This window comes from Octopus bimaculoides, chromosome 8 (genome assembly GCF_046866305.1).
Source record: "Octopus bimaculoides isolate indiv1 chromosome 8, ASM4686630v1, whole genome shotgun sequence".
In the NCBI taxonomy this organism is placed as follows: Eukaryota; Metazoa; Mollusca; class Cephalopoda; order Octopoda; family Octopodidae; genus Octopus; species Octopus bimaculoides.
Window position 1 is genome coordinate 44,381,285 of NC_142935.1, and position 13,697 is coordinate 44,394,981.

At 34.8% G+C, this 13,697-nt stretch overlaps 1 protein-coding gene across 25 annotated transcripts in view; it reads left to right on the forward strand.

The window, feature by feature from the left end:
* The window catches only part of LOC106871743 (brefeldin A-inhibited guanine nucleotide-exchange protein 1), a 170,862-nt gene that overhangs the window by 72,639 nt on the left and 84,526 nt on the right, over positions 1-13,697 (forward strand). For 6 of the 25 annotated variants that reach the window (XM_014918362.3, XM_089356401.1, XM_089356397.1 and 3 more), the window contains exon 7: positions 6,050-6,115. The exons of 8 other annotated variants lie outside the window; for them this stretch is intronic. In XM_014918362.3, the coding sequence (XP_014773848.1) occupies positions 6,050-6,115 (66 nt within the window). Of the gene's footprint in view, positions 1-6,049; positions 6,116-9,775; positions 9,842-13,482; positions 13,681-13,697 lie in introns of those variants that run through there. 11 more of the 25 variants (XM_089356394.1, XM_052970071.2, XM_089356402.1 and 8 more) reach the window with 3 other exon arrangements.

Sequence of the window (13,697 nt, forward strand, 5' to 3'; positions counted from 1 at the left end):
TACAACATGAACTTATTAGATATCTTACCAAACTTCTGTGTATCTTCAGGCCAACCAGAGCCTTGTGAGCCAATTTAGTAGATGGAAACTGAAAGAAACCCACTGTATATGAACATATATAAATATATATTTGTCTTCAGAATTTAAAATATGTCACAAATATATTTTAACTAACCTAAAGTTTGCTCATGTCTAAACTCTGCTTGGTGCTGATACTGTTGTAATTTTTACCACCCTAACGGTCTAATGGCGCAACTCAGTCAATGTGGACTGTGTTTTAGTCAAAACCATGACTCTAATAAGTCTGTCCAGAGTTGCCTCTCTTCAGTATTTCCCATTCATAATGCCTAAAGGGCTAGAAATGCATCTAGGAATCCTACAGGAGCCAACACTGGACAGATATGGAATTTTTTTCCTTGGTAACTGCAGTGAATTTGCCTTTAGAGGTTGAAATATGTCACAAACATTTTAACTAACCTAAAGTTTGCTCATGCTTGAACTGGTTGACCTTGATACTGCTGTAATGCACACACATACACACACACGTGTGTGTGTTTGTGTTTCCTTGTCTTGACATTGCATAATAATTGTAAAATGGTTGTCATTGTCATACAAGTAGCGTCATTCATTTCCAATATTCTACAAGAATATGTCTAGGCTTCGAGGAAATTTTCCTTGCTTAAACACAGGTGAGGAATGGTGATAGGAAGGATATCCAGCTGTAGGAAATCTGCCTCAATAAACTCCATGAAAAAGTGAACACCCAAATGATGATGATATGCATATATGGTACAAATTACGATTAAGGCATGACCATCATTTGTTCCCTGCGTATGTTTCACCATTGTGGTTATTTGCCTCCTCAGCAGTGAATGATTTCTCTTTGCAGTTGGATGTTGGACCTCAATAGTTCTTAGGGGAGATATGTGTAGCATAATGCAATAAAGTGTTTCACTGATAAGTTGTGGTTCAGTATCCAATTATGCATGAGACATCCACTTCAGAGATGCAAGTAACCACAGCATGAAGCATGCATAGGGAGAAAAAAATTATATTAACTGCATTTTGGGTTTATCATGATTTTCCCTATGTTTGCTCTGTATATTGTAACTACTAACTATAATATAACAATACTACTAACTATAATACTAACCACATTACTATACTGAAAGTAGACTGGGTGATGATATTCTACATGGAGCCCTAAACTCACCAGTAGTAGTTATACATTTAATGGCACATGCGACATACTATATAGAAAATCTGCCTCTATAAACTCTCTCCGACATTTGCAAGCATGGAAAAGGAAAGGTGTTGTTTAAATAATGGTGGTGACACATGGCAAGCTAAGTAAAATACTGTATGCAAGGACAACCACAATTTTACTTTGCTTGACATATGTGCTTGAGAAGTCATGTCAAGTTAAGTAAAGTTGTGGTTGTCATTGCATACAGGCTTGTCCCTTGCATCCCTTTCCAGCTGAGCGTTCTGAATCATGCAGGCTCATGGGTGTTTGTGCCACATAAATGCACCTATGCCAGTGCTGTGTAAAAACACCCTGTACACTCTGTAAAGTGATTGGTGTTAGGAAGGGTATCCAGCTGTAGAGACCATGCCAAAACAGATATGGAGCTCAGGCAACTCTTCAGTTGGCCAGCTCCTGTCAAATTGCCCAACACATGCCAGCATGGAAAACGGACATTAAATGATGATGATTATATATATGTTAGTGGTTTAGCTGCTGAGTTAAATGATTGTTAGTTCAAAACTTAGTACTGTAATGTTGTCAAAGAACAAGGCACCTAATTCTGCTTTCTTTAGTTTGTGTAATTGGATAGAAATGGGTTTTGCAACTACCTCTCTAGCTTAACGATTAGTCATAAGGATGATCCAACAGTAAAAACAATTTACCTGACAAAAAGAAAAACATGAGAGAAAAAAACATCTCACCCAGTAATACACACATGTATACAGACATGGACACACTATCATTTATATGCATATAATATTTGGAAGTTTGTTTGGAAGTTAATGTTGGAGAGTAATATATATTTTTTTATTTGAAGATGAAACAATCTGTAACTTTAGTGAGTTAGAATACATACACATAGACACGTGTATGCACACACACACACAAACACACATGTACTATCTGTACTTGCATATATATGACTATTTTAACATATAGAATCAGTCAACAAATGTTTGCTGTAATAAACTTACCTGACATAACACATACATGCCCTCTCTTTCTCTCGTGCGCACGCACACAGACATAAAAAGCACATGTAATAGACATAGAAACATAAAAAAGGAAAAAAATTATATACAAATTGAAAATTCAGAGAATGAACTTGAAAAAAGAGATCGTGCAGGTATTGTTAGTTAATTGGTGGTGGCAGTAGTGGTAGTGGCAGTAGGGTAAAGGAAGTAAAGAAATAAACTAATGAACTTTGTTCCTTTTTGTCTTCCTTTTTCTCTTCTCTATATAACATGAAATGACACAGTTTAGCTGTATTGAATTTAGGCTAAAACCTTTTAAATGAATCGTAGCACTTGTTGTACAATCAGAAGAGATAGTTTGACATATTGAAGTATTCTTAAACTGCCAGCTGAGTTTAGAAATGCTACTTCACATTTTTGTTCACATTCAGTCAATAGAAGAACAAACTTGTGCTTTTCACCATTTTTACTTTTTATTTATTAGTTTTTTTCAGGCTTGGTTATAAGATAATTAATTAGATGTTAGTTGTGTTAGAAACATGGCATTTAGGAAATCAAAATTTAACCTTTGATGCTGAAATAGGGCTAATTAAAAAAAAAAAAACGACAAAATAAAATGTTGAAACATCATAAGAATTTATAAACTTTGAGAAAACATGAAATAATTCTGTTTTTGGAATGGTGAAACTTGAAGCAGGTAAAGTTATAAATCATAGATTTTAAGCTTTTAGCTTTTACTTGTTTCAGTCATTAGACTGCAGCCATGTTGGCACACTACCTTGAAGAAGTTTAGTCAAGTGAATTGACTCCGGTACTTATTTATTTATTTTTTTAAGCTTAGTGCCTATCCTATTGGTTTCTTTTTGCCCAGTTACTAAATTATGGGAATGTAAACTCACCAACACCAATTGTAAAGCAGTAGTGGAGGATAAACACAGATACAAAGATGCACACAGGCTTCTTTCAGTTTCCATCTATCAAATCCATTCACAAGGCTTTGGTCAGCCTGAGGTTATAGTCAAAGACACTTGCTCAAGGTGTCACACAGTGGGACTGAACCTAGAACCATGTGGTTGGGAAGCAAACTTCTTACCATACAGCCACACCTGCACCTATAGTGTGTAAATATTAGGTTAAAAATCCTTTTGGATAGTAAAAGTTGAATGCTATTATTTATAGCTTTATTTGCTTCAAGTTTCACCATTCCATAATGTTATGGTTTGTGTCATAGGTAGATGGGTAGTGTCCATGATTTTATGCATGGGGTCTGAGACTGGTAGGAAGAGGAGGAGTTATTTTCAGCCCAGAAACCTACCTTGAATGCTTGCAACAACAGAATGGACTCCACTAAGGACCAAGTGTCAGTGTTAAAGCAGGCGATGGATTAAGTCTACTACACTGGGACAGGTACAGTTTAAGGGCTTTCCATACTGCTTCTGTTCTCCCGTTTTCACTCAGAATATCTTCTACAATGCTCCAGGGTATTGTAGAAGACATTGATTCAGGGTACCACATAGTAGGGTTAAGCTGAGAACAACACACTGCAAAGTGAATTTGACAATGTAGTCATGCCTGCTGTTATTGTATATGTATAGCAACTCTGATCCAGCTCTGACCGTCTTCCCTTTTTTCAGACAGTGTATCTAGGCCTGCAGGGAGTCCATTATATGTTTGTGTGAGAATATTGATATTCCACATTTGTCCCCATTTAAGTGAGATGGTGATGATGTTAACATTTTTTTGTTGATATTATGATCAGTTGCTCTGCAGTGTCAGATATCTCCATTAATAAAACAAAAAAATATAAGCAGCTACTTGAAAAATAGTCAAGGGTTAGCAACAGGAAAAGCACCCAGCTGTTAAATCCTGTCTCATGTATGTCTCCATCTAAATTCTTGCTTGCTTGCTTGGGTAAAAATAAAACAAAAGCCAATATTGAATGAATAAATAGATACTATGTAAATTAAAAATCTTAATCATAATAACATACATGGAATGTTTGTTTTAAGTATAAATCACCTTGATAGCAAACAACCAAGAAAATTGTATTGAGTTTCTCATGAGAAAAGGAACAATATTATCCACAGAAATCTCAGCAAGTAAATCTTTTTTGTTGTACATCAACATAAAAATTTTGAGTATTTCGTTTGATTGCCTGGAGTGTAACAGGAGTTTTAGTATTCTTAATGAATACTCGTTTGCAACTAACTTAAGTGAATAACTAACTAGCTTAAAAGATATTTATAAGCTAAGAACAAATTTTAAGGAAACAACAAATCAGACATTTCTTACATGTTCCAAGCATGAAACAGGACTGGAATTTATATTGAATTTGAAGTATGAGCAGTTGTGATTCTAAGGGTCTGTTTGTTGTAAGTTCACCATTCAAAGTTTTTGGAAAGTGGTCAAAGTTTAGGATAAAAAGACTGCTTTTAGTTAAGATCTTGTCCAAACCTAAACTGTAGATGTTTGTCAAGGTTTCTGGTGACAACTCATCTCCTTTGGATTCTTTGAAACAGCCTGGATTAAAACATATTGTCTTGTCCTCTTTTACAGTTTCACAGCAGTTAGAAATACTTGTAGTGAAAGCTCAGAGATATTTCTACCATGTAATGATCCACTAACCATCAATACTTACATCATTATTCAGTTCACCTGACATTTGTTACCTCCCTGATGTTGTAATTTTTGTGAATTCGCATTTTATTACAATATCACTTTCTACATCTGATTTAATTACTTCATCGAAATGTCTTGTTTTAAAACCTCTTTCACATTTTCTACCACTTCTTACCATTCATCATCCTCTCATCTCAATCATTCTGTATACTGTCACACACTTGTTCTCTCCTCACCCATCCTAGTTCTTTCACTGCTGTTTTTGTCTATTCAGCTCCTAATTACATAGCAGCTGAGTGAATGAACATGTTATAGAGCAGCAAGGACTCTTTAATCACACAAGGTATAAGGCGTTCCTGTTTGTGTTGGTACCACTGTAACAGGAGGACATCGGGTTTAAGCTGGCTTCTGATTTTAGATTGGCCAATAAAGTATTCTGGTTGCCCATCTGCCAACTTTGTAACAAAATAATAAATTCCTGGCCCATCATTGCTGTGTCTTGAGTACTATCCATTTGTGTAGAATTTTGTCAATTCCATTAGTGATGTTTGGCTTCATAATGATTTAGTTGGCTGTTAGTATATGCATTAGCATAGCTACTTAATAGGCTGTTTACTGTTGTTTTGGGTAGCATCAATACCAATTTTCCATATCCTTTGGATTTTCTTTTCAATTGGGTTCTTTTCCCAGCCTTTACAAACTACGACTTAGCATATACGGCAAAGTGATGGGAGCAAGAGAGAGAGAGAGAGAGAGAGAGAGAGAGAGAGAGAGTCATTTCAGTGACATGATAGCTGTTAGTAAGGAGATTGTACATGACCATGAAGGTGATTGAACTAGAGTGAGGGGAGAGAAACAGAATGATCAGATTAAGAGAGTAATAGAGTAATGGAAGACAGTTAGTGAGTGATAGTTATTTGATGATTATGGGACAGGATATTGAGTGGAAGTTGTATGAGTGAGGGAGAAATAAGTGCAAATATAAATATCCAAACTTCATGGGTACATTCAGTGTCTGCATATTTGGCTCAGAATTTGCTGGGGTTAAAAAGAGAATAACAGTAAAGAGACAAGATGATAAAAGAGGGAGTAATGGGGAAAAAGAGTGTGTGTGTGTGTCAATAAGAAGTGATAGAGGAGAGTGAATGGTGGATAGCAATAAAGGTAGGTGATACTAAGATATTTGTATATGTATATTGTTTGCCAGGATCAAGAGAAACAGAAAGATAAGCAAGTCCAGAAAACAGAAAGGAAAAGTGAATCTGATTTGGAGGTGAGTGTCATGTTTAGGACAGTTGACCTACTGGAAGGTACTGATTTAATTTAGGATCCCTGCCATTTATAGAAGTATCCTGTCAGGACCACGGCTGTCATACAGGGAAGAAATCTAGCATGATTCTAATGTAGTCAAAGATTGTTCATTGAGAAAATAATCTATTTTTATTGAATATTTAATTTTAAATGCTTCAACTCTCTTTTTTTGTTTTGGTTTTTGCACTTGCTGGGTCTGGAGGAAGTGGCAATGCATATGGACTTTGCAGGCCCTCTTGGACTAGTGAGATTGATGCTATGAATGTTCCTCATGAGCCATTTTAAATTAACAGTTGCATGAATGATAATGAGCAGGGTGGGAATTCCTGAGGGCTGATGTTTTGGGAAGGGAGGAATGTGCATCATGAATAGTGTGAGACCGGACTGTTGGACACTACAAGGATAATGAGCTAAAGAGAGATGAGTAGAATGCTTGAATTGAAGTGACAAGAACCTAATCAACTTTGAGAAGCAAGGGCCATTATCGTATCAATAGGATACGAAAAAGCACAGAAGTGATAGAACACCTGTGATCAGGTGGATAAAGCATATCTGTGAGTGGATTTTCCAGGACAAGGCTCATTTTCTAGGCTGTAGTTTCCAGCTCGGAATTTCTGGAACCACTGTTGATACTGGTTTATGTTTATTGTCCTATCCCTACATTCTGCATTAATATTCCTCACACTTTCCATTGTGTTGTTGCCTTTATTGAATTCATCAAGCAAAATATGCTGAATATGCACCTTTGTCACTTCCATTATAGCTTTGAAAAAACAACTGTTAAAATTGAACTGCACTTTTCAAAACTTGCACTAAAAATAAGGACAAGGTGTAATTACTACCTGCTTTTATTGCAAGTTGATGCAGGTAGTTTATCCTGTCCCCCTCCGACTTGAAGTTCATACAATTGAAAACACTGCATTATTTATGGGATGATCCAATACATGTTATTCTATCAGCCACTTACTACTATATGTAGCTCTCATTTTCTCATGTACTAGAATGTAGTTGACCTTATTAGCTTCCATGACAGCTATAAATCATTGAGTAGCTTCTTTATAGCTTGAAACTGTTTAATTCAACAACTGGACAGATTATATATTACATTACTTATGAAAATATGACCATAATTTGCATGTTTTATTATAGTGATTGGCCTGCCTTACCTATATTTTTATTCTTTTTGCTTATTTTTGAATTAGTGTATACAATTTAAATTTTATACACTCTATAAAGTAACTTAAACGTTGCAGCTTGCTTTACAGAACCAGACTGAAATAAATTTTAGTTTAATTATCATAGAACAACAATTAAATCATGAAGAAATAATAATAATCATCATCATCATCATCATTTAACGTCTGCTTTCCATGCTGGCATGGGTTGGATGGTTTGTCTAAGGACTGGAGAGCCAGGAGGCTGCACCAAGCCGGGAGGCTGCACCAGCTGGGAGGCTGCACCAATATATTCAAATTTCACTTGGGCAATGAAATACACAAATAATACACACAGATACAGACACATATGGCTTGACTATTTGACAACTACCAGCATGGATTACATCATTCAGGCCTTCTATCAGATTGCAGAATGATCTAGTTGAGAAGCCACCAATAAAATATACATTATGTACAAAAACAGAGGGTACATAATTCACACTATATGAATATATGGTGTTTTTACTGCTAACTACTGTACATATCTTTCATTTTTTGATACTAGCATGTAACTAACCTCAAAGATTTAAATTACTGTATTAAGCTACTTGAATAAGTAACTTCTTTCTAGCTTCAAATTCAACAACTAGACAGAATATTTAATATTGGATTATTCATGAAATTAGAAGCATAACTTGTACATATTTCTTCTATTATCAGCTTGCCTTCCCATGTAGTTTAGTTCTTGTTTGTTATTTCTTAAAATGTTGCTTAATTTCGAATTAAGTGAAATAGAATTTAAAATTTAATGTTATGTGTTGCAGTTTGAATTACAGGTTCTAAAACTGATCTAAAACGAATTTAAATTTAATTATCGCATAACAACAATAAATAATCAGCTACAATAAAACATGAAATATAATTAAAAATGATGAAGCAGTAAGAAAGATTGAGAAATCTTTTTTTTTTAAGCAGACATATCTACATATGCCGTCAAATATTCTATCATCAAAAAAAAGAGGCTCAACTTAAGGCTCACCAGGAGATTTCCTAGTATCCTAGTGGACCAGCTCAACATTGGTATGTCGTTATCTATGTGTATTTGTATGTCTGTGGGTATATATATACATATATAGATATATAATAGCTATGTGTGTGTATATATATATATATATATATATATATATATATATACACTGTGTGTGTGTATGTATACATACATATGTGTTTTAGTGTGTGATGATCATAATATGTCTGCTTTTGCATGCTGGCATAGGTTGGATGCCATTCCACTCTGAGTCAGTTCTTATTTTGTATCTATAGCCTATTTGACTTATAGACTACACAATTTGTATGTTGAATATTTTTGTCATAATTTTTACAGCTGGACACCCTTCCTTTGACCAACCACCTTATTGAGTGTCCTTGATGCATTTTATATCACTAGTACCAGAGATGTTTTCGTTTTTTGCTTCTGGCAGCTAAAGATTTCTCTCAATTGAATGTTGTCTCCAATTTATTTATCAGCAGTAGAAAGATAGCTTTGCCCCTCAGCAAGACTAAAGATTGTTACCTTATCCCTGCATTGTCCCTGTTTATTCCTTTCTTTCCTGCACTATCCAGTGCAAGAGAGTGAAAGGAATGAGAGGATGTGTGATAGCTACATGATGGTTATTGGCAAGGGTATTGAATAAAAGCAACATAACCATGAGTGTGACATGAGAGAAAAAGAATCTAATGGAAAAGGACCAGAGTGGTAAGAGTGAGAGTAATGCAAGAGATGAATTGGCAGAGTTGTTAGAATTACAGTGTTTCTTATAACTGAACTTAAGTCACACCAAGGTGAACTTTGCTTCTCATCTCCATAAAAAAACAAAAAGTAAAAGCCCAAGTCTGTTGATCAATTGAATTGTTAGATTGTTAGGCACAGTGTTTTGAAGTCTGTTCTGACAGCAATGCTTATGATTTCATTGATATCTAAATGTATTGGTTCATGTTGGCAGTTTCTCTTTTAGATAAGCATTAATAATGTGGAGAGGAGAGACTGGTGTCCAAAGGCAACTGATAGTTTCTTTGCAAAATCTTGCCTGAAGGCTTTGCATACATGTGCAAATGCATGATGGAAGATATATATAATAGAAAAGCGAATGAGAATGTGATACACAGCCTTATGACTGTTGTTGGTTATGAAACTGATGAATACAAAATAGCAAGAAGTGAGATTTAACTGCAAATACTTAACATCCAATCCTCTTGGGCACACCTCAACAATTATGTCTGGTTTGGAATTTACTAAGGTGGCATGATGATGGAAGAGAGATTAATAGGAGAGACACAAAAGGGTTGGTTGAGAGAGTGATGGTTGTCAATAATGAGCGTTAGAGAAGAGTAATGTGTGAGAATTAAGGAAAGCAACAATGATAGTAGAGGGTAAGATATATTTATATGTGTATATTGTTTGCCAGGATCAAGAGAAACAGAAAGACAAACAAGTTCAGAAAGCAGAAAAGAAAAGTGAATCTGATTTGGAGGTGAGTGTCATGTTTAGGACAGTTGACCTGTAGGAAAGTTTTGGCTTCATTTAAGGTTACTAAGTAGTAACCTGTTGGAACCACTGTTATAGGACTTGCAAGATCTCAAGCATATTCAGGTGACAATTTTGGACATCATTGCTCATCTGCAGGCACTGTCTTCTCAAGTAAAAGTAAACTGCGGAAAAATTGTTTATTGGAAAAATAAACTGTTTTATTGAATTTTCAAAGTTTAAACACTTCAGCCACCCTCATATTTGTATAGTTAATGAAAGGATTGTTTACATCATTCAAATATATATGTAATATATTCAAATCCTTCTCCTCATGCACATGGGCAGTGAAATACACAGATAACCATAAGACACACCTGGTTACTGTCAGGTGGCAACTATCCATTACACTATTCAGGTTCTTCCACTAAGTGTTTGTACAGTGTTTGACATTAAGAAACTGTGCAATAATACAATATACATACATGATTCAAATAGTGTATGTGAAACTGTAGCCACCACTAACTATGCATATCGCTCACTTTCTGGCATTAGCATGTCACTGTTATTATAGGCTTATATGAACAAGAACAGTACTATACATTAGGCAATGTAATCAAACACTTGTAGTAGTAAAATTGGTGGTTTCACAAATAACTTATTCAAAATTTCTTAATCCAATTAAAGACTCATAAACTGAGTAATATAGAGAGCAATTGAGGTCACTCCTAGAATGAAGAAGGATGATGGATATACATGAAAAGGTTGGGCGTGAGTTTTTGTATGGTGTTATGTCCTGTCACATAATTTGATGTGAAATATTTCAAATTTTGCCTGGTAACAGTGATATGCATGATCATAAAACTATGGCTTTCTTGTTTGCAAGCTAATTATACTTTCCAACCGCATTTTCCAGTTTGTGTAATGATTGTTTGAGGTTCTTGTGTGTAAAAATATGGAAAAGGAGGGTTTCATTGCAGGGCTGGAAGAAGTGCATGCATTTTCGATAACTGGGGTGAAGCAGCACACATGTTCAGGCTAGCCTAGTAGCTATGCTGGTATAGGTTGGACAATTTGACTGAAGACTGGCGAACCAGATGGCTGCACCAGGCTCCAATCTGATCTGGCAGATGCCCTTCCTAATGCCAACCACTCTGAGAGTGTAGTGGGTGCCTTTACGTGCCACCAGCACGAGGGCCAGTCAGGTGGTACTGGCAAAGGCCACACTCAAATGGTGTTTTTTACATGCCACCTGCACAGGAGCCAGTCCAGCGGCACTAGAAAAGCTTTATAGTTTATAGTTTTAAACTGTTAAATTCAACAAACTAGACAGATTATATTTTATTATTCAAGAAAATATTCTAATTTATCTATTTTTTACTGTAGTAATTAATCTGGCTGTCTTGTATTTTTGTTCCAATGTATTTCTTAATGTTGCTTATTTTTAAATTATTTAAAATTTAATATGTTCTATTAGATAACTTAAATGTGGCAGCTTACTTTACAGAACTGAAATTCCAATTGAAACTAGTTTAAATTTGATAATTGTATAACACTAAGCAACCACAAAAAAAATATGATAATTGAAAATTGTGAGGCAGTAAGAAGTGAACATATTTACCAATAAATAGTCTACCATTAAAAGAAGGCTCAACTTAAAGAGGCTCACTAAGCAATTTCCCAGTATTTTGATGTACCAGTTTGGTACTGGTATATAGTTATCAACTTGTATTTGTTTGTAGATATATATACATGTGTGTGTGTGTTTATATATAAATAAATAATAGCTATGTGTATGTAAAAACAGCTATATATGTATCTCATTTTATGCCAGTTTTTACATGCTGGCATGGGTTGGTTGGCATTACAGTTCAAGTCAGTTGTTATTTCAAGTTACTAATTTGCTGGATTAATCAAAGACTACATTTTTTGTATGTTAAATTTTTTGGACTAATTTCTGAAGCTTTTTGCTTTTCCTATGGTCAACTACCTTATTGTATGTCCTTGGTGAATTTATTATGATACAAGCTCTAGAAAGGTTGTCTTGTCCTGGAAAGATTAAAGAGTTCTCTCTACATAATGTTTATTAACATCAGAGTCAGCTCTTTCCTGTATTGTCTCTGCTTATTCTTCTCTTTCCTGCATGAGTAGATGAGACTGAATCTAGAGCTAGAGGGTAATAGAATACAGTGAATGAGTAACAGCTTTATGATGGTTGTTGGTAAGGATATTGAATAGAAGCATCATTGTTGTGAGGGTGATAAGAAGAAAGGATAATGGAAGAGAATCAAAATGGTGTGAGTGAGAGTATTAGAAAAAAGAATGAAAGAATGATAGTTAACCTCTTCATGGTTTTTGGTCAGAAAATTAGCTACAAACAACTCAAAAGAATGAGTTTTAAATGTAACTATTTAACATCCTATCTTCTTACGTACATCTACAATTGTATGTTTGGTATACAATTAGATAAGGTGGTAGAAGAAAAGTGACAGTCATCAGAGAGAGAGAGAGAGAGTGAGTGGTGGTTGTCAGTAATGAGTGATAGAGGAAAAAGTCATTTCAGAGTGTTGGATAGTAATAAAGGTAGATGATAGTAAGATATGTATATTATTTACTAGGCTCAAGAGAAACAGAAAAATAAACAAATCTTGAAAACAGAAAAGAAAAGTGAATCTGATTCAGAAGTGAGTGTCATGTTTAGGACAGTTGACTTATAGGAAACTGCTGGTTTTAGGATCACTATTCTTTATAAAGAAGTAACCTGATAGAACAACTATCATAGAGAGGTCATCTTGTAAAATACATCTGATAAGGTCAGAGGACATTTTTGAACTTCTCTCATTTTTCGTGGTGTCTCTTGCGTGTATAGTGCTCAGGTACATTACTAAGTGTCAGAAAAGGTTAAAAAAGGGACAGAAAGGATACATGAAGTCAAGAAGGCATCAATGAAGGGTAGATGTTCACAGTACACAGAATAAAAGACAAAAAGATAAAAAAGGAACATAAAGAGGAAAGCATGCATAGGTATATCAAGAATGATGTTGAATTTCCAGAAGCATTGAGTTTTGAAGGATGAAGTGTACTGAGAGCTGGTAACTGACATGAACTATTTCACTCCATGTGTCAACAATTCTGAGTGCTCATGGGTGCTGCTCTGTTTTTTGTTTTGTTCAAATTTTTTAAAGTATATTCACAAATTGTGAAGGTATTGAATTCAAAATGGTAGCCAAAATTGTTTATTGAAAAAAAATGAACTATTTTTATTGAATTTTAAATTTTAAAAACACCTGCTTGAATTTATATTTAATGAAAGAATCAGTTAAAATATTTGAATATATATACATATATATATTCAAATTCTACTTCTATCATGCACTTAGGCAATGGAATAATAAACAGACATACATGGTTTGGTTTGTAGGTGACAGCTAAGAAGTTTGACCCTGTTTCCACCAAGACTTTGTAGTATGTTCCACATTGAATAACTACTAATTAAATATACAAGATGTGCAAAAACACAGCAGATATGATTCAGCCAGTGTGTGTTTGGCTTAGCATTTGGTGAGGTGGCATGAGAAAAGAGAAAGGGAGAGAGTAAGAGACAGGAGGGTTGGTAGAGAGAGTGATGGTTGTCAATAAGTGTTAGAGGAGAAAGGGCAATGTGAATGAGTGAGATGGATGCTGATAATGAGAGAGTAAGAGAGAAATGGGAGAAAATGATGAATAACAATATAGATAGATGATAGTAAGATATATATATGCATGTATATTGTTTGCCAGGATCAAGAGAAACAGAAAGATAAACAAATCCTGAAAACAGAAAAGAAAAGTGAATCTGATTTGGAGGTGAGTGTCATGTTTAG